The sequence below is a fragment of the Ovis canadensis genome, chromosome 2, assembly GCF_042477335.2.
Source record: "Ovis canadensis isolate MfBH-ARS-UI-01 breed Bighorn chromosome 2, ARS-UI_OviCan_v2, whole genome shotgun sequence".
Lineage (NCBI taxonomy): Eukaryota > Metazoa > Chordata > Mammalia > Artiodactyla > Bovidae > Ovis > Ovis canadensis.
The window spans coordinates 108,938,092-108,960,791 of NC_091246.1; the positions used below are offsets into that span (position 1 = coordinate 108,938,092).

The following is a 22,700-nucleotide window of genomic DNA, read 5'->3' on the forward strand; positions in this document are numbered from 1 at the left end:
TCATAATTCTAATGCAATGAGGGACCTATGGTGATTTACAAGATGATCATGTCACCTATGGTCTTAGGTAGGATGTCAGGACTGCCAAGCTGTCTGGGTCTCTTTAGGGCTTCATGTTGGGGTATAGAGACCTCAAGTAAAGGAAAACAAAGACTATGGCCAGCAAAAATGACAGTTTCAGGGATTCCAGGGAGCTTAGCATACCACCAAGGCTTATCTTATTAGGCCATCTCCTATTCAGCCTGGCTTCTATTTCCATGGAGACACCATTACTCATGTATGTCTCGCCTTTCCTAGAGAAGCATGTGTGACAAAGTGGGTTTAGCAGGTGAGCACACCTACAGGCTGCTCAATGCCATGCAATTGAGGTAACCTCAGATGTTGAAAAGAGTGGCCTATGAAAGCCATCTCCTGTACGAGGGAGGGGGCCAAGGGGGCGAGGCAATTTGGTCTCCTGAGGGCATATTAAATTATGGTCACTCCTCGGCATAGTGAGAAAGTCCCAGGTCTAAGAGAATCTGAGCTTGGAAGTCATCCCCTTCCCCCATCCAGGGATGATGTTTGACTGACATATAACAGACTTGTGTTGACCTCTAGTGCTGCCTGCTACCAGGAGCATTACTATTGCACTGTTGCTCAGTCTCCAAGTCGCGTCTGACTCTTTGTAACCGCATGGACTGCAGCTGGCTTCTGTCTTCACTATCTCCCAGAGTTTGCTCAAACTCATGTCCATTGAGCCAGTAGTGTCATTCAACCATCTCATACTCTGTTGCCCCTTTCTCCTCCTGCCTTCAATCTTTTCCAGCATCAGGGTCTTTTCCAGTGAGTCAGTTCTTTGCATCAGGTGGCCAAAGTATTGGAGCTTCAGCTTCAGTATTAGTCCTTCCAATGAACATTCAGGACTGATTCCCTTTAGAATGGACTGCAGTGATCTCCTTACAGTTCAAGGGACTCTCAAGAGTCTTCTCCAGCTTTTAAGTAACACTACTGCTGAGTAGTGTTACTTAAAAGCAGGGATGCAATTTCTTAAAAAAAAAAAATCTTTTCCAAAATATCATAAGTAAGTGCACTGAACTTTGGAACCTGAAATGTGCCTTTTTACAGATAGAAACTCTACATTTATCAGACTCCAGTCTTGGGAAGTTATTTCCTTCATCATTTCATGAAGATTATTCATGGTTAAAAGATAAATTTTGTAATTTCTCCAAGCTCATGGCAATCATTTAGACCTTCAAGCTTGAGCTTATTTGAAGTGGTCATGGATTTTCCTGCTATCTTCCTTTCTATAGCAAGTGACTTATTTTTCCAAACCTTTCAGTTTAGAGATAATTTTTTTTGAAAGGGAAAAAATAGTGAAATCACAGCTTGATGTTTCTATAATCTAGGGGTACATCAATCCTTTCTAAGCTCCCTAGACCTGAAGTGGCAGAGCTGAGACTTGGATTCAAGACTCTTCACACATAGGCTGTTAACTGCTTGCAATACTTCTATCTGTCCCAATGACTCCATGCTTTTATAATCCTCAATACTGTAAAATAACTAGATAGCTTTTCTCCACAGAACCTTTCATTTCTTTTCTTTTCTTTAAAAACTTTTAAAAATTTATTTATTTTAATTGGAGGCTAATTATTTTACAGTATTGTAGTGGTTTTTGCCATACATTGACCTGAATCAGCCATGGGTGTACATGTGTCCCCCATCCTGAGCCCCCACCCACGTCCCTTCCCATCCCGTCCCTCAGGGTCATCCCAGTGCACCAGCCCTGAGCTCCCTGTCTCATCCATGGAACCTGGACTGGCGATCTATTTCACATGTGGTAATACACATGTTTCAATATTATTCTTTCAAATCATTCCACCTTCAAATCATCCCACCTTCTCCTGCAGAGTCCAAAAGTCTGTTCTTTATCTCTGTGTCTCTTTGTGCTTTTATTTTTTTATTTTATTTTATTTTTTAAATTTTATTTTTACTTTATTTTAGTTTGCAATACTGTATTGGTTTTGCCATACATTGACATGAATCCGCCACGGGTGTATACGAGCTCCCAATCCTGATGCCCCCATCACACCTCCCACCCCGTATCATCTCTCTGGATCATCCCCGTGCACCAGCCCCAAGCATCCTGTATCTTGTATCAAACATAGACTGGCGCTTCATTTCTTACATGATAGTATACATGTTTCAATGCCATTCTCCCAAATCATCCCACCCTCTCCCTCTCCCCCACAGTCCAAAAGTCCGTTCTATACATCTGTGTCTCTAAGTATTTCAAGTGAACAAGACTAAAAGAGAAAAAAGTACCCAACCTGAAAGAAATCAACTGCTTAAATGTTATTTCAAACCTGTGGTATATCTCCATTAGGTTGGCAGTAGCCTTAATTTATCCTGCATGCTTGTGCTCAGTGGCTTCAGTCGTGTTTGACTCTTTGTGACCCTATGGACTGTAGCCTACCAGGCTCCTATGTCCATGGGATTTTCCAGGCAAGAACACTGCTGTGGGTTGCGATGCCCTCCTCCAAGGGGATCTTCCCAATCCAGAGATCTAACCCCTGTCTCTTATGTCTCCTGAACTGGCAAGAAAATTCTTTACCACTAATGCCACCTGGGAAGCCCAATTTACCCTGTAGAAATATGCAAAGTCAAAATGATAAGTTACAGAGTTCAAGTTTATTCAAGGTGTAAAGTTAAACTTCCTTGGGTCACTGTCCCACTACAATGTAGGGGTCAGTGTTTTCTGGGCTATGAGGCAGCCACTAGGTTTTTAAGTGGCTTGTGGATACATATTCCACACAGATTTTTAGGAGATAAAACAGAAAACATGAAAAAAATAAGGATGTTTTCATTAGTATTCAATCCGATACTAGATATTTGCCAGGCATCTCCACCCCACCTCCAACAGCTTCTCAGTCCCAGAAAGAGTCTCCCTTTCTGGAATGTTTTACACCAATGTGTCCCTCCCTCCCCTGCAGCAATCTCAAGAGTGTCCTAGTTTCTGTGAAGTGAGGCAGAAGTGTGTTGTGAAATTCGCAACAATACATCCAGAGTGAAGGCAGACTTAGACGCTTTACAAGGGGTCAGCCTAGAACCCATTCACTTGCCTCAATAAATTCCACTATGAATCAGCCTGAGAAGCAAAATTAAGCATATCTATGTTTTAAGACGTATGTTATCACTTTTTGACCCTCTCAGTGTTAGAAACACTCTTTTCTTCAGGAGGAAAGACCTGATTGGCACCCCTGCAAGGGTATAAGGCCTTTTGGACACTGGGATTTGTGCATTCGAGTCATTATTTTTCTCACAAATTCTCCATTCTACTATGTGTGTGTACACAGTGAAATGGTTTTTATCATGATCCTGAACCTAAGGCGAAAATGAGTAATAAATTAGATTCAATTATCTAGAGGGTCTATGTAACTGTAGCACAGCTTTATCAAATTACAGGGACTTATCAGAATGATTCTAGTTTCTCAGAATTAGACATAAGAGATAACTGCAGAGGAGAGGAATCCAGGCTCCCTAAGCAGAAACGGTATCCATTTGAGGTTAATGTAGCATTTATGTCTGCATATAAAGTTGCCCTCACGTGTCACCTAGGATGTCACGTCCCTGAGTCTCCACTTACTCGTCTATAAAACTTAGATGTATAAAAATTCATAAAGTCTTAGACAAAAGTACAAAGATCCCCTGCCATTTCTTTCATCTCAAAGATCCTACCTGCAGTTTGAAATTAAAAGACACTTGCTCCTTGGAAGAAAAGCTATGACAAACCTAGACAGTGTATTAAAAACCAGAGACATCACTTTCCCAACAACCATCTAGTCAGAGCTATGGTTTCTCCAGTAGTCATGTATGGATGAGAGAGCTGGACCATAAAGAAGGCTGAGGACTGAAGAATTGATGCTTTCAAAATGTGGTGCTGGAGAGGACTCTCAAGCAGATCAAATCAGTCAATCCTAAAGAAACAAACTGAATAGTCATTGGAAGGACTGCGGCTGAAGCTGAAGCACCAATATTTCGGCCACCTGATTCAAAGACTGACTCACTGTAAGAGACTCTTCCATAAAAGACTCACCAACTTACTATAAAAGATTCTTGAGGGCAGGAGGAGAAGGGGGCGACAGAGGTTGAGATGGTTGGATAGCATCACCGACTCAATGGAGATGAATTTGAGCAAATTCTGGGAGATGGTGAAGGACAGGGAAGCCTGGTGTGCTGCAGTCCATTGGGTGGCAAACAGTCAGACACGACCAAGTGAATGGACAATAACAACACTGTGGAATTGTTCCTTAGTGGACATAAATGATTTAATTTTTATTAGGGAATTTTGATAACATGTGTTTCGTATATATTGATGCATTTGATGTCTAAAACTTGCCACCTCATCAAAAACCTTGAGTGATGAGAGACTGATAATTTTCTAAGGAACTGTTGTAAGTCAAGATAGAGAAGGCATTATTTTCAGGTTTTTTTGCACTGTGTCAATGCATTGAGCTTTTCTTTTTTTTAATTAAGAGCAGAGGGATATTGAGATATCAAAAAAGAACTGTTTGAAATATCAATTTTTTTTTTAATTAAAGCTCACTAGCTGAGGTTTGCTGACAAGGGGAATAATCATACAATATAAGCTTTTATTTCATCAGAGAAAGTCATGCCTACCCAAGACCTGAAGCCTAGGATCCAGAAAATGGTTTCAAATGAGTGACAATCCTACTCAAAACAGCTGTCTGTGAGGAAAATAAATGGGATTTAATCGGCCATAAAATGGATTGTGCAATTTATTTTTTCCTGAGGAAGTCATGCCTTGTGACATCAGTGAGCTGTAACAGTTTTGCTTTGAAAAGAAGCATCCTATTCTTTGCCAAACCTATATTAATTCACCCAAGTGGAGTTTTCATCCAGAAAAAGCAACTGGAAAGCCAGAGGGGCTTACCCACATCCACCATCTCAGGGTGGGAATTGCCCTTCCCTGTCTTTAAAAGGCCTGATTTAAAACATGAGCCCTAAATAATTATTCAGTTCAGAGAGAAGTTTTAAGAAGGTTTCCTATGAAGGTTGAAATACATTAAATTATACATTAATGTTCTACAAAAAATGACAATGTTCAATTAATTGACAATGATTTACAAAATTATATGTTAATGTTCTAGAAAAGATGACATTAATGTTCTACAATGACAATCTCATACACCTTAAACTAACATTAAGAAGAGAATGAAACTGTAAAAGAGCAAAATACCAGTTAGAAAAATGACAATTAGATGAGATGTATCATTATTTTAAATGAAAATAATTTTAAATGCTTAACGCCAAAGAATAGAGGAAATACAAATACTTATTTATCCCCAATGGACTAAATTTTCTGTATGGCATTTTTAAAGATCTCACAGGGGTTACATTATTTTTAATCTATTTCATTTAATTAAATACACAGAATATTTTAAGTGATAAAGAAAAAGAAAGCAATAATAAAATTTTTCAACTGTGAAATATACTTTAATATTTGGTACCTAACTACAGCCCAACTAGCCAATCAAACTTAAATATGCCTCTTCATTCTATTACACGTTTTCCAAGATACTTATTTTTGGTGCTCAAAATTCATCTAGAACTGGTCCATTCTAAAACTTTAGTCTCAAATTCTACATTAAAACATTTTAAAAACAGTTTTTAATTAACACTACATAAAATGCCTATTAGTATGAACGTCTCAGCAAATTTATTTTTATTCAGCTAAATATAAGTTTTACTCAAAGTGAACTGAAATAAATTTCATCAAATTTGATATATTATATTTATTTAGAAGACAGACAAATGTAATCCCCAAAGTTCTGAACCTTCTCAGTACAGTTCAGTTGCTCAGTTGAGTCTGACTGTCTGTGACCACAGGAACCGCAGCACACCAGGCCTCCCTGTCCATCACCAGCTCCCAGATGACCCATGTCCATTGAGTCAGTGATGCCATCCAACCATCTCATCCTCTGTCGTCCCCTTCTCCTCCTGCCCTCAATCTTTCCCAGCATCAGGGTCTTTTTAAATGAGTCAGCTCTTTGCATCAGGTGGCCAAACTACTGGAGTTTCAGCTTCAACTTCAGTCCTTGCAATGAACACCTAGGACTAATCTCCTTTAGGATGACTGGTCAGATCTTCTTGTAGTCCAAGGGCCTCTCAAGAGTCTTCTCCAACACCACGTTCAGAAGCATCAATCATTTGGTGCTCAGCTTTCTTTGTAGTCCAATTCACACATCCATACATGACCACTGGAAAAACCATAGCCTTGACTAGACGGACCTTTGTTGGCAAATAATGTCTCTGCTTTTGAATATGCTATCTAGGTTGGCCATAACTTTCCTTCCAAGGAGTAAGCGTCTTTTAATTTCATGGCTGCAATCACCATCTGCAGTGATTTTGGAGCCCAGAAAAATTAAGTCTGTCACTGTTTCCACTGTTTCCCCATCTATTTGCCATGAAATGATGGGACTGGATGCCATGATCTTAGTGAACGCTGAGCTTTAAGCCAACTTTTTCACTCTCCTCTTTCACTTTTATCAAGAGGCTTTTTAGTTCTTCTTCACTTTCTGCCATAAGGGTGGTGTCATCTGCATATGTGAGGTTATTGATATTTCTCCTGGCAATCTTGATTCCAGCTTGTGCTTCATCCAGCCCAGTGTTTCTCATGATGTACTCTGCATATAAGTTAAATAAGCAGGGTAACAATATACAGCCTTGACATACTCCTTTTCCTATTTGGACCCAGGCTGTTGTTCCCTGTTCAGTTCTAACTGTTGCTTCCTGACCTGCGTACAGGTTTCTCAAGAGGCAGGTCAGGTGGTGTGATATTCCCATCTCTTTCAGAATTCATAGTTTGTTGTGATCCACAGTCAAAGGCTTTAGTATAGTCAATAAAGCAGAAATAGATGTTTTTTCTGGAACTCTCTTGCTTTTTTGATGATCCAGCAGATGTTGGCAATTTGATCTCTGGTTCCTCTGGGTTTTCTAAAACCAGGTTGAATCTTCTAGGGCCGGTCAAATAAAGACTAATTCATGAAACAATTCATCAAGAATAACACATGCCTTTATAGTATGTCAAGAACTTTTATCCTGATCTGCAAAATAAGAACCTACTTAAAATAACTTGTCTCTTCTTGAATAAAGAAAGCATTCCCATGGTCATCATGAGGGTCGTGAGCCTCATGAGCATTTGTAACACTCAGGGAAAAATCCCCAGAGCTGGAGGGGTTATTTACTTGCTCTACTGAAGAAAAGAGAGCAACAAGAAGCTAGTTTGAATTCTACAATAAAGATGGGGCTCAGCAAGGACACATACCTCTCATTAATGTGTCAGATATGTCCTTAGTTTACATAGACATTTACATCATGTGAGACTGTATTTTAATTTAACGGAAGGAGAAAGAGAGAGACTTGCTCCTTGGAAGGAAAGCTATGACAAACCTAGATATCATATTAAAAAGCAGAGACATCACTTGGCCATTCTTGTAGTCAAAGCTATGATTTCTCCAGTAGTCATGTATGGATGTGAGAGTTGGATCATAAAGAAGGCTGTGTGCCAAAGAATTGATGTTTTTGAATTGTGGTGTCGGAGAAGACTCTCAAGAGTCTCTTGGACTGCAAGGAGATAAAAACCAGTCAGTCCTAAAGGAAATCAACTCTGAATATTCATTGGAAGAACGGATGCTGAAGCTTCAAATACTCTGGTCACCTGATGTGAAGAGCTGACTCATTGGAAAAGACCCGGATACTGGGAAAGACTGAGAGCAGGAAGAGAAGGGGATGACAGAGGATGAGATGTTTGGATGGCATCACCCACTCAATGTACATGAGTTTGAGCAAACTCTGGGAGATACTGAAGGACAGGGAAGCCTGGCATGCTGCAGTCCATGTAGTCGCAGAGAGGCAGATGACTCAACAATGAACAACAAAGAGGATGAGAAATCCTAGGAGTGCTTTGTCTTCCAAGACAGATTATATTAAAGCATATTTTGCCATTGATGAGTAGGACTCTTATTTTATGAATACAAATAGACTCGCTTATGACTTGATTTTGTGTTTTATAATTTCCAAAACATACTCTTTAGACCCTGATGCTGGGAAACATTGAAGGCAGGAGGAGAAGGGTATGACAGAGGGTAAGATGGTTGGATGACATTATGGACTCAATGAATATTAGTTTGAGCAAATTCCAGGAGATAGAGAAGGACAGAGGAGCCTGGCATGCTGTATCCAGGGGGTCACAAAGAGTTGGACACAACTTAGTGAATAAGGGACAACTCTTTAGAAATTGCCTTGCTGGTTTTCCTCTGATACTGATAACATGCAACTGTTCTACATTCATATTCATGCTCCAGAAAATAGTACCCCTCTATTCTCTGGACACACTTTCAGTGATAAATGCTAAATAATCACTAAAACAGAACTGTCATTATATGGCATGATATGCAAATATCAGAAATCAATATTCTTTCTTTCAATTCTATAGCAAATGATAACAAATTTCTAATTAGAAAAGAATGCAATAAAATTTTATAACATTTTCTCAGTTCCTGCTACTTATTAGCTTTTAATATTATATTTTTACTTTAAAATGCAATTATCTTTTAACTTAAAATCTGAATAATAAATCTAAACAATTTCAAGATTCATTTACCGTGACCAGCGCTCAATAAATCTGAGACATAAAAATGGCTTGTCTTGCAGTCTTGTAGACTATCTGACAGAAAACCAGTACACATGCATTTTTGTTGACTGTCATCTCTGAATGTTTATATGCACTTAATGTTAGTGTCTTATTATGTAAAATAGAAGTGCATTACCATTTTTCATCTATTTTACAATCTTTTCATGCTGATGATATCTTTCAACTTTGAATAGTTGTAAAACTTCTGCCTACTGATTTGTCTGATTATGGCAACTTTCCTTAATAGTATAAAAGGAGAGTATTTGAGTAAAATAGAATCTGAAATTCAAGAATTCAAGACTTGTCAATACCATTTGTATAATGACTTAAACATTTTCAGTATTTTAAAGATTTATAGACACTTTTAACTATGCGAAGAGTCTAAGATTTAGATGGTAATAGGGACCTTAAAGAAACTGCATGTGTGTGTGTAGGTGGCTATACACATACATATGGTATCTGAATTTGACAAGAACATTTTAAAATGGTTTCAAAGCAAAATAGACCTGCAAAATATTGGAAGGCACACCTGAATAACAAAGAATGAAGTTTGGCTGGGGAGGAGTAACAGCAGTAACCTGAAATTCAATATAAAATTGTTGTAAAATGAGTCCATAAGAAGGCAAAATAAATGTCTACAGATCTGTGACAATTTCAATATTTTTTCAAATAAATGTACTCACAAATGTTCCATAAAATAATGTAGAGGTAATACTATAGAATTCCCATCCAAATGTCCCCTTATAAATTTATAAATCCACCATCAATTAAATGCTAAATAATAAGAACAAATTGAAAAATGTATGTCATATTAGTATGGGTAAGAAACAGAAGGTTTTTGAAGTTAAGCTATTAATGCAGCTATATTACTCACTGAAGTGTCAGTCCCAGTTCTGAGACACATGACCGTTATTCTGAAACCTTGATTTTCACAACAGTGACATGTAGATTTTGTTGGAATGAAGACTCTGGTATGTCTGGGTGGAGCCTGGGGGTCTGCCAGGCTGACAAGCGTCAGTCCCAGTTCTGAGACACATGACCATTATTCTGAAACCTTGATTTTCATAACAGTGACACCTAGATTTTGTTGAAATGAAGACGCTGGTATGGCTGGGTAGAGCCTTGGGGTCTGCCAGCCTGACAAGTCTCAGTGTGATCCTGATGTTGTGGGTCCAAGGACCACACTTTTTGAGGAGTGAGGACCTATGCTTTCTGGGGAAGAGTAAACTGGATTTCATTAAGGTTGCTGATTTTGCTAAGATAGCAAGGATGGTTTCAAGCTTCTGCTTTTCTTTCTAACTAGAATATGGAGAATAATAGGTGTTTGTGAATCTCAAACACTCAGCTCCCTTCTTTTTCTGTCCAGGAAGTTTGAAACAAGCAGGCATCAGAGTGTGTGTGTGTGTGTGTGTGTGTGTGTGTGTGTGTGTACACGTGTGCACGTGAACACATGCGTGTAACTATGCGTGTGTGTCTGTGCACAATGTCCAGGGCACAGTAGCGGCCCACCCCCACCCCACCTGTGTTAAGGGAAGTGTGTCAGCAACTCTCCTGCGAGTCCCCTTGGTTTGAACTTGAATTCATCTAAGCGCACCAAGTTTAGAGAATTGTCAGGTTCAAATATGCCCCGTCTCTGAGGCTAAGCTGCAGCTTAGTTCACACATTTCAACATTTTCCATGTGGATGCCGCAAAGGTTGCCTGGAATTTGGAGATAAGCCTAGGATTAGTCCTGCTTTAAAGTCATCATGAAGCCTTGTTAGAGGCCTCAAGTTAAGTTGTTAAATGTATTTCTGAGAGCTTACTAGGAAAAAAAAACGCTAACTTTGGTGAGCTTCAGACAGCAAAAACTGTGTTGGCTTTGAAATTTTACCTGCAGGCCTACACCTTCCTGTTTTTATAGACAGTAGGCTTACATTTTGAGGCTAAAACAACACTCTGTTTACCAAGCTCTCTGCAGAAAATATCTAAACCAAGAAGTGCTCACAGGTTCCTCTTTTTAAAAAAATGCATTTTGATAACTAGGTCAAGTGGATAAATCCAAGCTGATTTTTAAAATTCATTTTGCAATATTTATAACAATGCTATAATTTGAAAATACTTTATCATTTTTCTCTATTGATATGAAACCAGTTTTAAAGAATTCACAATCAGAATGATTCTGGAACTATGAATTCCAAGGGATATTACGGTCATGCTATTAACACGGCTACCATGTTGGCTCTGTTTTTCAGATGTAGCTGTTCTATTGACCTGGAGGACATAAAATAGAAAGCAGTAATGTCTGATTAAGTCTTACCAAAATATTATCACCTGTAGATAAAGGACATTAGAGAATCAGAGAGCTGTAGGGCAAAGGTGTTAAAATGCATAGTGAACAGACCTGGAGCTAGAATGTATTTCTGGAAATAAACATGAAGGGTAATGTTTCAGAAATAATTTCCTGAAGGAGAACAAAACATCCCCTATATTTTCTTGTACTTTATAATTTGTCTAGAATATTTGATTTTTAAAGAATTGGTGGGGAAAAAACCTGATTTCTGAGTTATACCCAAAAAATTATAAAGTATAATAGCCTTTAAAAATATGGATATAAATCATATCTAACTAATAAGCAGAGAAAACTTCTTTGTCTTTGAGGCCCTGTAAATATGAGATGGCTGGGGATATCTTCCTCCTCTTCTAATAGTAAAAACAGTCCTGAATGAGTTTTGATGAACATTAAACTCACAGACATAATTTAGGAAGATAATATGCTCTATTTATCCTCTTTGTGTTGAAATTCTACAATTTATATTTTTTTCTTCAATATCTGTAGCTTACCTACTTATTGGTAAAACTTTTTTTTTTTTTTTTAGTGTTAATGCAGTCCTAATTTTTCTACCATGTTATAAATGACTACAATTTGCCTTCATATGCCTTCTATGAAGGTAGGACTCTGATTGCACCTGGGGGTGGTGAGGGGACAGATAGATGTGTGGGTGGATGGATGGACAGATAGACAGAATGATTGATTGATTTAATCTTATAAAAATGATTTGATTAAATTGAAAAGATCTCCTCACAAAAGTATGGAGAATATTGATGCTGTTTTTTAGGACAGTATTTGGTGAGGCGACTGAAGTGACTTAGCAGCAGCAGCAGCAGGCAGAAACTGAGAACAGTTGTTCTCCTACGGAGCACAGTTTCTTTATCAGCCAGAGAGGTCTCCATCACAACCTCCCTGGATAGCTTAGATAACTAAGAGTCACTTATTCGCATTTGTTAAAGAAATTTGAGACACCAAGAGGTTCATTTACCCAAAGTCATACAGTTCATTGTCAGTATGAGGATTCTAACCTGTGTGTATTATGTTGATTTTCTAGATTTCCCACAATTCAGAAAGTGACAGTGATGCTTTTAAACACCAATAATATTTTATCAGATGAGACTCTGTAATGGGAAACAAGACTTTGAAAGGAACGTTTCTCCTATTCCATACACCAGGGATGCCCACGAACCCTAACATTCTATCAGACGGAATTTTGTAATCTGAAACAGCAATTTGAAAGGAAGGTCTCTCCTATTTCATAACCTTTAGAATCGTGATGTAATATAAAATATTATTAAGGTATTTTTATCATGTCGTTCAAAGTTTACTCCTACACATGTCATCAGACTTGTGAAATGAAAAGCAATATTCCCTAAAACTTCCCCTTTTGAAAGTTTAATGATTTTAAAATAATACTTTCCACTTGATCACTCCCAGGAATAGAATATTTAAAGGAAAGATTTACAAAAGCATTAAAATAACTGTTAGGGGAAGCACACTGACTGAAACCGCCAGGCACCACAGCAACTATTTACATGAGTTATTTTACGGCAGGAGGTCTTGGTAAGGAACATGGAACTAATAAGCCACCACCAACCACAAGAGTTAAGGAAAGGTCAAAAGCAGATACCATGTGTCTGACCACCTCCCAGAATCCTTCTTGCTGGCATTCATCTTGGCTGAACAAGGTGTGCACCACTGGGAAAGACTCTGAGTCAGAATGATTGGCTAAAGACAACCTGGAAACTAATCCCATCACCATAAAACCTGAGACTGCAAGCCATGTGGCAGAGCAGTTCCCCTTACCCTACTGCTTCCCCTCACACATCCCCTAGCCCCTGGGCACCCTTTCCCAATAAAATCCCTTGCTTTATCAGCACATGTGTTCCTTGGACAATTTATTTCCGAGTGTTAGACAAGAGCCCAGCTTCAGACCCTGGAAGGGGTCCCCCTTTCTGCAACATAATGATTCTCCTTAAAAATGTCCTCTAGGAAAGTCAAAATCACCACCACACTCCCAGCTAATACTATTTGTGTTCTTTCACTTCATGAAAAGCAATGACATTGACCACCCTGAACACACTTCTTTTCCACGAACATGCTATGTGAAGGGATTGTCCATCAGAGTCGCTACTACACAGAGATTCAAAAATCAAGACCACTCTTTTCTCCCTTTTCAAGAACTTTCCATTGGAAAGCACCTTTGAGAAATATTCAACAAAAAAGTTCTCTACAAACCACGATTTACTGCTAGCAAGTGTTTCCTCTCTATTATCCTCAGGTCAAAATTCTGTCATTGGACATACTGTACCAAGACAAAGCTAATTATGTAGAAAATTCTCTACAGGTATCTCTTATTTCTCTTGGTACCAGTCAACCAAAAAAATCATTTATTTGGTGATGTACCTACCATCCCACATCTTTACTCCCTTTTTCATTCTTTTATTTAAAAGCAAAATTTTAGCTTTAACACATGAAATGTGCATTTTTAGCCTGAGGTAATAATGACCACTTTGAAACAAGTAGCCTCAATTAAAATAAAAAAAAAAGTTTCTGTGTTATTTAAATTAATTTAATGAGTACATTTAATTTTAACTACTTTTTAGATACTTATTTAACACATATTTACCTAAGAAATGCAAAGCAAAAGGTACTTTGAAATCAACCTGAATTAAACAGAACAACAGACAACTTTCTTTTGCCACATAAATGTCAACACTACAAATAAACCACGAATCCTGAATCAGTATTTGAAGTGAATCATTGCAGACAATAACATTTCAGAAACCTCAAAGCTAACACACGAAGTGGTTTTACTTTTATAGAATTTTTAAGTACGATGAAGGAATAGTTTTCTGTGTGCAAATGAAAACTTCCAAACTTCAATTAATTCATAGAAACTCAAGATGCATTCTCTTGTAAGACAGAGGAAAAACAGACAAACTTGTTTACTGCCATTCTTAAACACACACAGTTTACAGTTAAACCAAACTCCTTCATGCAAAGAAACAGAAGGTAGATGAATATCTTTAGAAAAAGTTTCCGCCTGTCCACCAGCCAAGATAGAAAGATTTTACTTATCCTGTAATATTAACTTATCCTGTAATATCCTGTATTTAAAGCAAATATGATTTATCAAATCCTAAACTCATACAACTTTCTATAATCGTATTCCCCTGACTTACAAACCAAATTGTGTTCATCAGAATAGTAAAAAACAGTAAAACAATGCTGAATTTTCCAATACTCTGCACTCCAGGCCTTTTTGCTATTATTGTTCAGATACAATAAAATAGCTAAAATTGCCAGGTCAAAATATTTCTTTGTGTTACTTACCATTTCCAGTATTTATGAAATAACAGAAGCCCAGCCTGGAGAAACCATCTTGCTAGTAAACAACAGATCTTTTTCAGAAATAGGAACAGGTTTTACAGTTCTACTGGAATATATCACTATTCATATGTACTCACCATATTTCACAGTGGTTTTTTTTCTAAAGCTGAAGATAGAACTTAAGGCATTCTGCCAACACCTGTCTAATTCACAACAGAAATGCAATGCAAATTTCTTACAGATACCCCAAATGATGCCAATAACTTATCCATTTCATTTTGCATTTGGCCAGCATTTTACAAAATCACATCACCACAGCATAGACAAAACTTCATAATCACCTTTCAGATAGAATCAGCAAGAAGCCATTGTAATAATCCTCTGCCTTATTTTAAAAGCCTGTAACAATTATGCAGGTGATAATAGAATCACATAAAATGGTATCAACAGTGACTTACCTCTATCACTGAAGTCATCAACCAGGATGATTTCTGCGATCAGACTCTCCGGGGTTCGGTTGATGATGCTGTGTATGGTCCGGAGGAGGGAAGTCCAGCCTTCGTTATGGAATGGGATAATGATGCTGGTGTTCGGCAGCCTTTCCAGGTACATCTTGTGCTTACAGCTGGATTTGAAAGAGGAGGGCAAGGCTATGTTAGATGCAAAACGGTAGTACATTTTATATTGCCATTGACTCACTGTGTTATCAGACAACTGTGAAAATTAGACTTTGCCTAATGGTTTCCCAGCCAGAGCTTCTACACTGTTATAGCTACTCTACCCATTCTTGGGATTTATTAATGATTCCCTTTCACATCCACTCTCTTTTTTGTTTTTTGGATGTGTCAATTTCACATTTATTCAGGTACAGATAATGTGTCTCGACTCAACAAGGTTAAATAAGAAGCTCTGTTGTACTATAAAACCAGATGAATAGTTTATTCCAGTGATTCTGAGTTGATTTTGCCATAATTTCCTCAGCTATGCCCTCCTTTGTATACTGACTTTATCTATGCTTTTCTATACCAGTGGCTCAAAAAGAAGGTAAGAATCACACTGAAATGTCATGCTCTCCTTAATATATATTTTCTCTATTGCGATCTAATAGTTGGGGACAAATTTTATGTATTAACATCATTTCCATTGAGCACATGGTTAATGTTTGGGTGGATTTCTGGGAAGTTTTGGAAGTTTAACTTCTGAATATTTATGCCAAAATAATCAGTTAAAGTTGGTTATTGCCTCCATGGCTGGGCAGTGTTTAAGGCTCTAGGGGAGAAAAGAGACTTAAAGTGAAAGAAGTGAAAATTTAATCTTAAATAATCACATACTGATGCAACCTCATGGTTGAGACTACAGTGAAATTCAAATCATGACACTATGACATTCGTTATGAGAACTATACAGATCTCATATTTCTGTTATCACTGTGAAGTAATCTGAGATGTCAAATAGGAAGTAGGTCTTAACTCTGGGCATAGTTACAAGCAATTTAGTATATGTCATGGCTATGCTTTCAATAGTCTTGATTTATTTAAGTAATTTATAAATAGGGCAGAAAACTGGGTCTCAGATCTCATTTAATTTTTAGTTCGGCATTGGTCATATTTGCCCAAGCTTTATGAAGGATAATGAATTCACTTGTTGGTGAGACATTTGAGTTACTTTCAAAATAATACAGAATGAAATTTTAATCAATTATCAAAATTCAGTGATTTTCCTGACATGGACAACCTGAAGACAAAAGAGAGAGCAAAAATCTGGAAACAGACATAGTTTCTGCTTAAAAGCAAGAACATTGAATAATTTGTCTTTTGCCAGAAATGGCTACTGTTTAATTTAGATAAGAAAACAAAACAAAGTATAAATTTTGAAGCATGCATAGATTCTACCAGTTTGCATAGAAACATACCAGAATATGCAAGACAGTACCTACAATATGTTTTCAGTCAATTGCTTCAATACTTTATTTTACTATGATCTCAATAGGATAACTTAAATATCACTGTGGATATAAAATAGATCTTGTCTTACAGCTTCAGATGATAGAATATTAGTATAATGCAATTAAAGAAAAAAATTAACTATCCTGGAAGTTACAGTAAAATGACATATTTTTAGACAAATAATTTAAATATAAAAATAGACATTTCTATCTTGTCACTTTATTATCACTCTATTTGATCTCAGATTTTAAAAATTGTAAAAATATTTATAAAAATGGTAGATTTCGATGTTTTCAAACACAATTGAGAGAACTAGGAAAAAACCATCAAAATGATACCATGAAGTGGGCATAAAAGCCCTATAAAAGACATGCTCCTTAAAGAACCAGGGCTTCCCTGGTAGTTCAGTGGTAAAGAATCCGCTTGCAATGCAGGAGACCCATGTTTGATCCCTGGGTCAGGAAGATCCCCTGGAGGAGGGAATGGTAATCCATTCCAGTATTCTGACCTGGAGAACTTCATGGATAGAGAAGCCTGGCAGGTTAAAGATCATGGGGTCACAGTCAAACACGACTGAGTGACTTTCACAGAGGAACATATTCCTTTAGGGATAACATAAAATGATTTTAAAGAGCAATATAGGAAACATACATGTCAGTGATTTCCAAGAATATAGAGATGGGTGCTTTCACATATAATGAACAAAGATGGAAAAGAGTGCTAAAGGAATTCAGTGCATCTTATCATAATTACAGAGTTATTCATTTAACAAACCCAAAGAACTGAGACAAAGGTATTTTCCTATATCAACATTCAGTTCAGTTCAGCTCAGTCAGTCATGTCCGACTCTTTGTGACCCCATGGACTGCAGCATGCCAGGCTCCCCTGTCCATCACCCAACTCTGGGAGCTCACTCAAAATCATGCCCATTGAGTCAGTGATGCCATCTAACCATCTCATCCTCTGTCGTCCCCTTCTCCTCCTGCCTTCAGTCTTGCCTAGCATCAGGGTCTTTTCCAGTGAGTCAGTTCTTCACACCAGGTGGCCAAAGCATTGGAGCTCCATTTGAATGCAGAGTTCCAAAGAATAGCAAGGAGAGATAAGAAAGCCTTTCCCTGCAATCAATGCAAAGAAATAGAAGAAAACAATAGAAAGGGGAAGACTAGAGATCTCTTCAAGAAAATTAGAGATACCAAGGGAACATTTCATGCAAAGATGGGCTCTATAAAGGACAGAAATGGTAGGGACCTAACAGAAACAGAAGATATTAAGAAGAGGTGGCAAGAATACACCGAAGAACTGTACAAAAAATATCTTCACAACCCATATAATCATGACGGTGTGATCACTCACACTTACCTAGAGCTAGACATCCTGAACTGTGAAGTCAAGTGGGCCTTAGGAAACATCACTATGAACAAAGCTAGTGGAGGTGATGAAATTCCGGTTGAGCTATTTCAAATCCTAAAAGATGATGTGGTGAAAGTGTTGCACTCAATATGCCAGCACATTTGGAAAACTCAGCAGTGGCCACAGGACTGGAAAAGGTCAGTTTTCATTCCAATCCCAAAGAAAGGCAATGCCAAAGAATGCTCAAACTACTGCACAATTGCCATCATCTCACACACTAGTAAAGTAATGCTCAAAATTCTCCAAGCCAGGCTTCAGCAATATGTGAACCGTGAAGTTCCAGATGTTCAAGCTGGTTTTAGAAAAGGCAGAGGAACCAGAGATCAAGTTGCCACCATCCTCTGGATCATGGAAAAAGAATGAGAGTTCCCTAAAACATCTATTTCTGCTTTATTGACTATGCCAAAGCCTTTGACTGTGTGGATCACAATAAACTGGAGAAAATTCTTCAAGAGATGGAAATACCAGACCACCTAACTTGCCTCTTCAGAAACCTGTATGCAGGTCAGGAAGCAACAGTTAGAACTGGACATGGAACAACAGACTGGTTCCAAATAGGAAAAGGAGTACGTCAAGGCTGTGTACTGTCACCCTGCTTATTTAACTTATATGTAGAAACGCTGGACTGGAAGAAACACAAGCTGGAATCAAGATTGCCGGGAGAAATATTAGTAACATCAGATATGCAGATGACACCACCCTTATGGCAGAAAGTGAAGAGGAACTAAAAAGCCTCTTGATGAAAGTGAAAGAGGAGAGTGAAAAAGTTGGGTTAAAGCTCAACATTCAGAAAACGAAGATCATGGCATCCAATCCCATCACTTCATGGGAAATAGATGGAGAAACAGTGGCTGACCTTATATTTCTGGCCTCCCAAATCACTGCGGATGGTCATTGCAGCCATGAAATTAAAAGACGCTTACTCCTCGGAAGGAAATTTATGACCAACTTAGACAGCATGTTAAAAAGCAGAGACATTACTTTGCCAACAAAGGTCCATGTAGTCAAGGCTATGGTTTTTCCAGTGGTCATGTATGGATGTGAGAGTTGGACTGTGAAGAAAGCTGAGCACAAAAGAATTGATGCTTTTGAATTGTGGTGTTGGAGAAGACTCTTAAGAGTCTCTTGGACTGCAAGGAGATCCAACCAGTCCATCCTAAAGGAGATCAGTCCTGGGTGTTCATTGGAAGGACTGACGTTGAAGCTGAAACTCCAATACTTTGGCCACCTCATGAGAAGAGCTGACTCATTTGAAAAGACCCTGATGCCGGGATAGATTGAGGGCAGGAGGAGAAGGGCACGACAGAGGATGAGATGGTTGGATGGTATCACCAACTCAATGGGCATGGGTTTGGGTGGACTCCAGGAGTTGGTGATAAACAGGGAGGCCTGGCTTGTTGCAGTTCATTGGGTTACAAAGAGTCAGACACGACTGAGCAACTGAACTGAACTGAACTGAACTTCAGCATCAGTCCTTCCAATGAATTTTCAGGATGGATTTTCTTTACGATTGATTGGTTGGATCTCCTTGCAGTCCGAGGGACTCTCCAGAGTCTTATCCAACACCACAGTTCAAGAGCATCAACTCTTTCCCGCTCACCTTTTTTTATGTTCCAACTCTCATATGCATATGTGACTACTGGAAAAACCATAGCTTTAACTATACAGGGCTTTGTTGGTAAATTAATGAATGTTTTTAAAAATATGGTGTCTATGTTGGTCATAGCTTTTCTTCCAAAGCGCAAATGTTGTTAATTTCATGGCTCCAATCACCACCTGCTGTGATGTTGGAGCCCCAGAGAATAAAATCCGTCACTGTTTCCATTGTTTCCCCATTTATTTGCCATGAAGTAATAGGGCCGGATGCCATGATCTTAGTTTTTTTAATGTTGAGTTTTGTATTATCCTGAATATTGATATTCAGGGTATCAGTATATCAAAACATCAAACATTAATATATCAAAACATCCAATATTAACATATCAAAATATCAAAGCATCATACCTAACAATGATCTGTGAATGTAACTGATATTCCCAGGTGTAAAATTATTCTTTTAACATTTAGAGGAGATACTGTATACATTTCTGGCTTGTTTTTTAAATAAGAGCTGTATTCAGACTAATACACTATAGCAGGGTTTCCAACCCCTGGGCCATGGACCAGTTCATGTTAGGAACCTGGCTGTATAGCAAGAGACGAGCAGTGGGCAAATGCTTGTATTTATAGCTGCTCCCCATTGTTTGCATAACCTTCTGAGCTCTACCTCCTCTCAGATCAGAAGTGGCATTAGATTTTCACAGGAGCATGGACCCTACTGTTCCTGAATCATTCCAAAACAATCTCCCTCATCTCATCCATGGAAAAATTGTCTTCTGTGAGACCAATCTCTGGTGCCAAAAAGGCTGGGGACTGCAAAGCAATCAATAGGGATTTAAAGATATGTTTAACAGCTATATATAATCCGTTCAGAAAAATAGGCAGACTTGTGAGGATGGAAGACTGATCATGGGCAAAAAAGCCTTTGCTCATAAAAATATTTTAAGTAATTTCTATATAAGGGATGTGAAAGTATCTTTCTGTTCATTCGTGTGTTCAGTTCACAATGATTTGCCATTGGCTTACTCTTAGCCAACTCTGGTAGAGCTGAGTTCCAGTCCTCCCTTCTCTGGAGGCCCAGGGAAAAGTCCCACAATGCCTGGGTATCTGTAGGTGGCAGGAGTCATCTGTAAGGCCACCCCTTTCACACACACCCCCCACCCGCCTCCTCCCCCTTCTTTCAACCTGGCTTCCTTTCCTCCCTTGAAATCTTTGATGTTAGTACTTGGATCTGAAGTTCTGTGTCTCTATAGGAGGTTTTCTGAGAGACTGTATTCTTGTATTTAAGGGCTTCCCTGGTGGTGCAGAGGTTAAAGCGTCTGCCTGCAATGCAGGAGACCTGGGTTCAATCTCTGGGTCGGAAGATCCCCTGGAGAAGGAAATGGCAACCCACTCCAGTATTCTTGCCTGGAGAATCCCATGGACAAAGGAGCTTAGTGGGCTACAGTCCACGGGTCGCAAAGAGTCGGACATGACTGAGCGACTTCACTTCACTTTACTCTTAGCCAGGAGGCAAAGTGGAGATAAAACAGGGAATGAACCCCAGTTTCTGACTTTAAGATATTTATGTTATAATAGGAGATACAGACTGGTAAAAGGCAAAGATTTAAAGGGGAATTGATATGTAGATGTGTACAAGCATTTGAGAGTGAGGCCCCTGAATCAATTCATAAAGTACTGCAGAAATGCAAGTGAGAGTTAAAAGGGGCCTGCAAAAGACCAGCTTGAGATATATTTAGGAAAATAATTGACATGACTTAGTAACTGTCTAGGAGAAACAGTTATGGAGGACCCCCACGTTTTGGACATGAGCAGCTGATGTATGAAATACAGATGGAGGTAAGAACACAGTGTGTGAGGGACTTTTGAGGGCTCCAAGACTTGAGGGTAAAGATGAATTCAATCTTGACCACATTAAGTCTGAAGTGCCTAAATGATATCGAGTTGAACATGAAAACAGATCCTCTGCTCCCTGTCCTGCTTGCTCATTTCTGTTCTCTTCCAGCCTTAAAAGACCCTAATTCTTTCAATTCTAGTATATGAGAGACAGCAGAAGAGACACAGATGTAAAGAACAGACGTTGGACTCTGTGGGAGAAGGCGAGGGTGCGATGATTTGAGAGAATAGCATAGAAACATGTATATTATCATATGTGAAATAGAACATTAGTCCAGGTTCGATGCATGAGACAGGGTGCTCAGGGCTGGTGCACTGGGACGACCCTGAGGGATGGGATGGGGAGGGAGGTGGGAAGGAGGGTCAGGATGGGGAACACATGTACACTCAGCGCTGATTCATGTCAATGTATGGCAAAATCACCACAATAGTATAAAGTAACTAGCCTCCAATTAAAATAATATAAAAAAGACCCTAATTCTAGGAACGAGATTCACTCAGCAACTCAACCTGACTTATGCTCTCCTGAACGCACACTATGCCTTGTCTAATCTGCTGATTCTTTTCCTAGATAAAAAGAAGTAAGGATGAAGAATAAAGTAGCTAAAAAATGACCAGCTCTCTACCCCAGCAGCCCCTTTAGTAACCCTGCAGGCAGATCATGCAGGCAAGATAACATCAGAAGAGATGTTCACGCAATGGAGAATGATCAGAACCCAACATCCTGCTCTGATAGATTCACTGAGATTCTTCCCCATCTCCCCCTTTAAAACTGGTCATGGCCAAGCAGAATCTTCAGAGTTGATCTCTGGACAAATCCACCTTCTCCTCAGATTGTTGGCTTTTTTGATTAAAGCACCCTTCCTGTTTATTCACACTTGCCTCTCAAATGATTGGCTTTTGAGCAACTGAATCTGAGTTCAGTAACAAATACAGCAGCGGTATGTGACATACACAGTTAGCTGTCTATGTATGTACGTGTGTGTGTGTGTGTGTGTATCTATCTATCATCTGTGTGTCTGCTACCTATCATCTACCTATCATCTAAGTATTTATCATCTATCATCCGTGCAGCTATCCATCTATCCATTCATCCATTTATCCATCCATCCATCCATTCATCTATCATCCCTCTATCTATCCTTTTATCTAACATCCATCCATCCATCCATCTATCTATCCATCTATTTATCATCTATCTATCTATAGCTCAAATAAAGATCTGATTTACTGGAAGCACAAGTTGATGAGTAACAGCTCCAGCACTGATGCCAGAGCATCACCACTGTCTCTACAGCATCACCATACTAGTACTTACCAAGTTGGTCTTACCATAAGTACCAGCAGACAGTCAACTGAGTGCTTTCTCTCATCTCTGATAAAAGGCAGATTAAAAGTTCAGAGGCAAATGAATGCCATAGAGCAAGTATCAGGCAATGAAGCTGGGGAAAAAGCAATTCTATAGTGAAACATCTCTAGGTGTTTTCTGTATCATCACTATGGTTTTCCAGCAAG

At 38.7% G+C, this 22,700-nt stretch overlaps 1 protein-coding gene across 1 annotated transcript in view; it reads right to left on the reverse strand.

Moving 5' to 3' along the window:
* Positions 1–22,700, reverse strand: part of GALNTL6 (polypeptide N-acetylgalactosaminyltransferase like 6) — a 1,485,023-nt gene that overhangs the window by 822,694 nt on the left and 639,629 nt on the right. Inside the window, exon 4 of the mRNA XM_069576771.1 lies at positions 14,793–14,959. Within this exon, the coding sequence (XP_069432872.1) occupies positions 14,793–14,959 (167 nt within the window). The remainder of the gene's footprint in view (positions 1–14,792; positions 14,960–22,700) is intronic.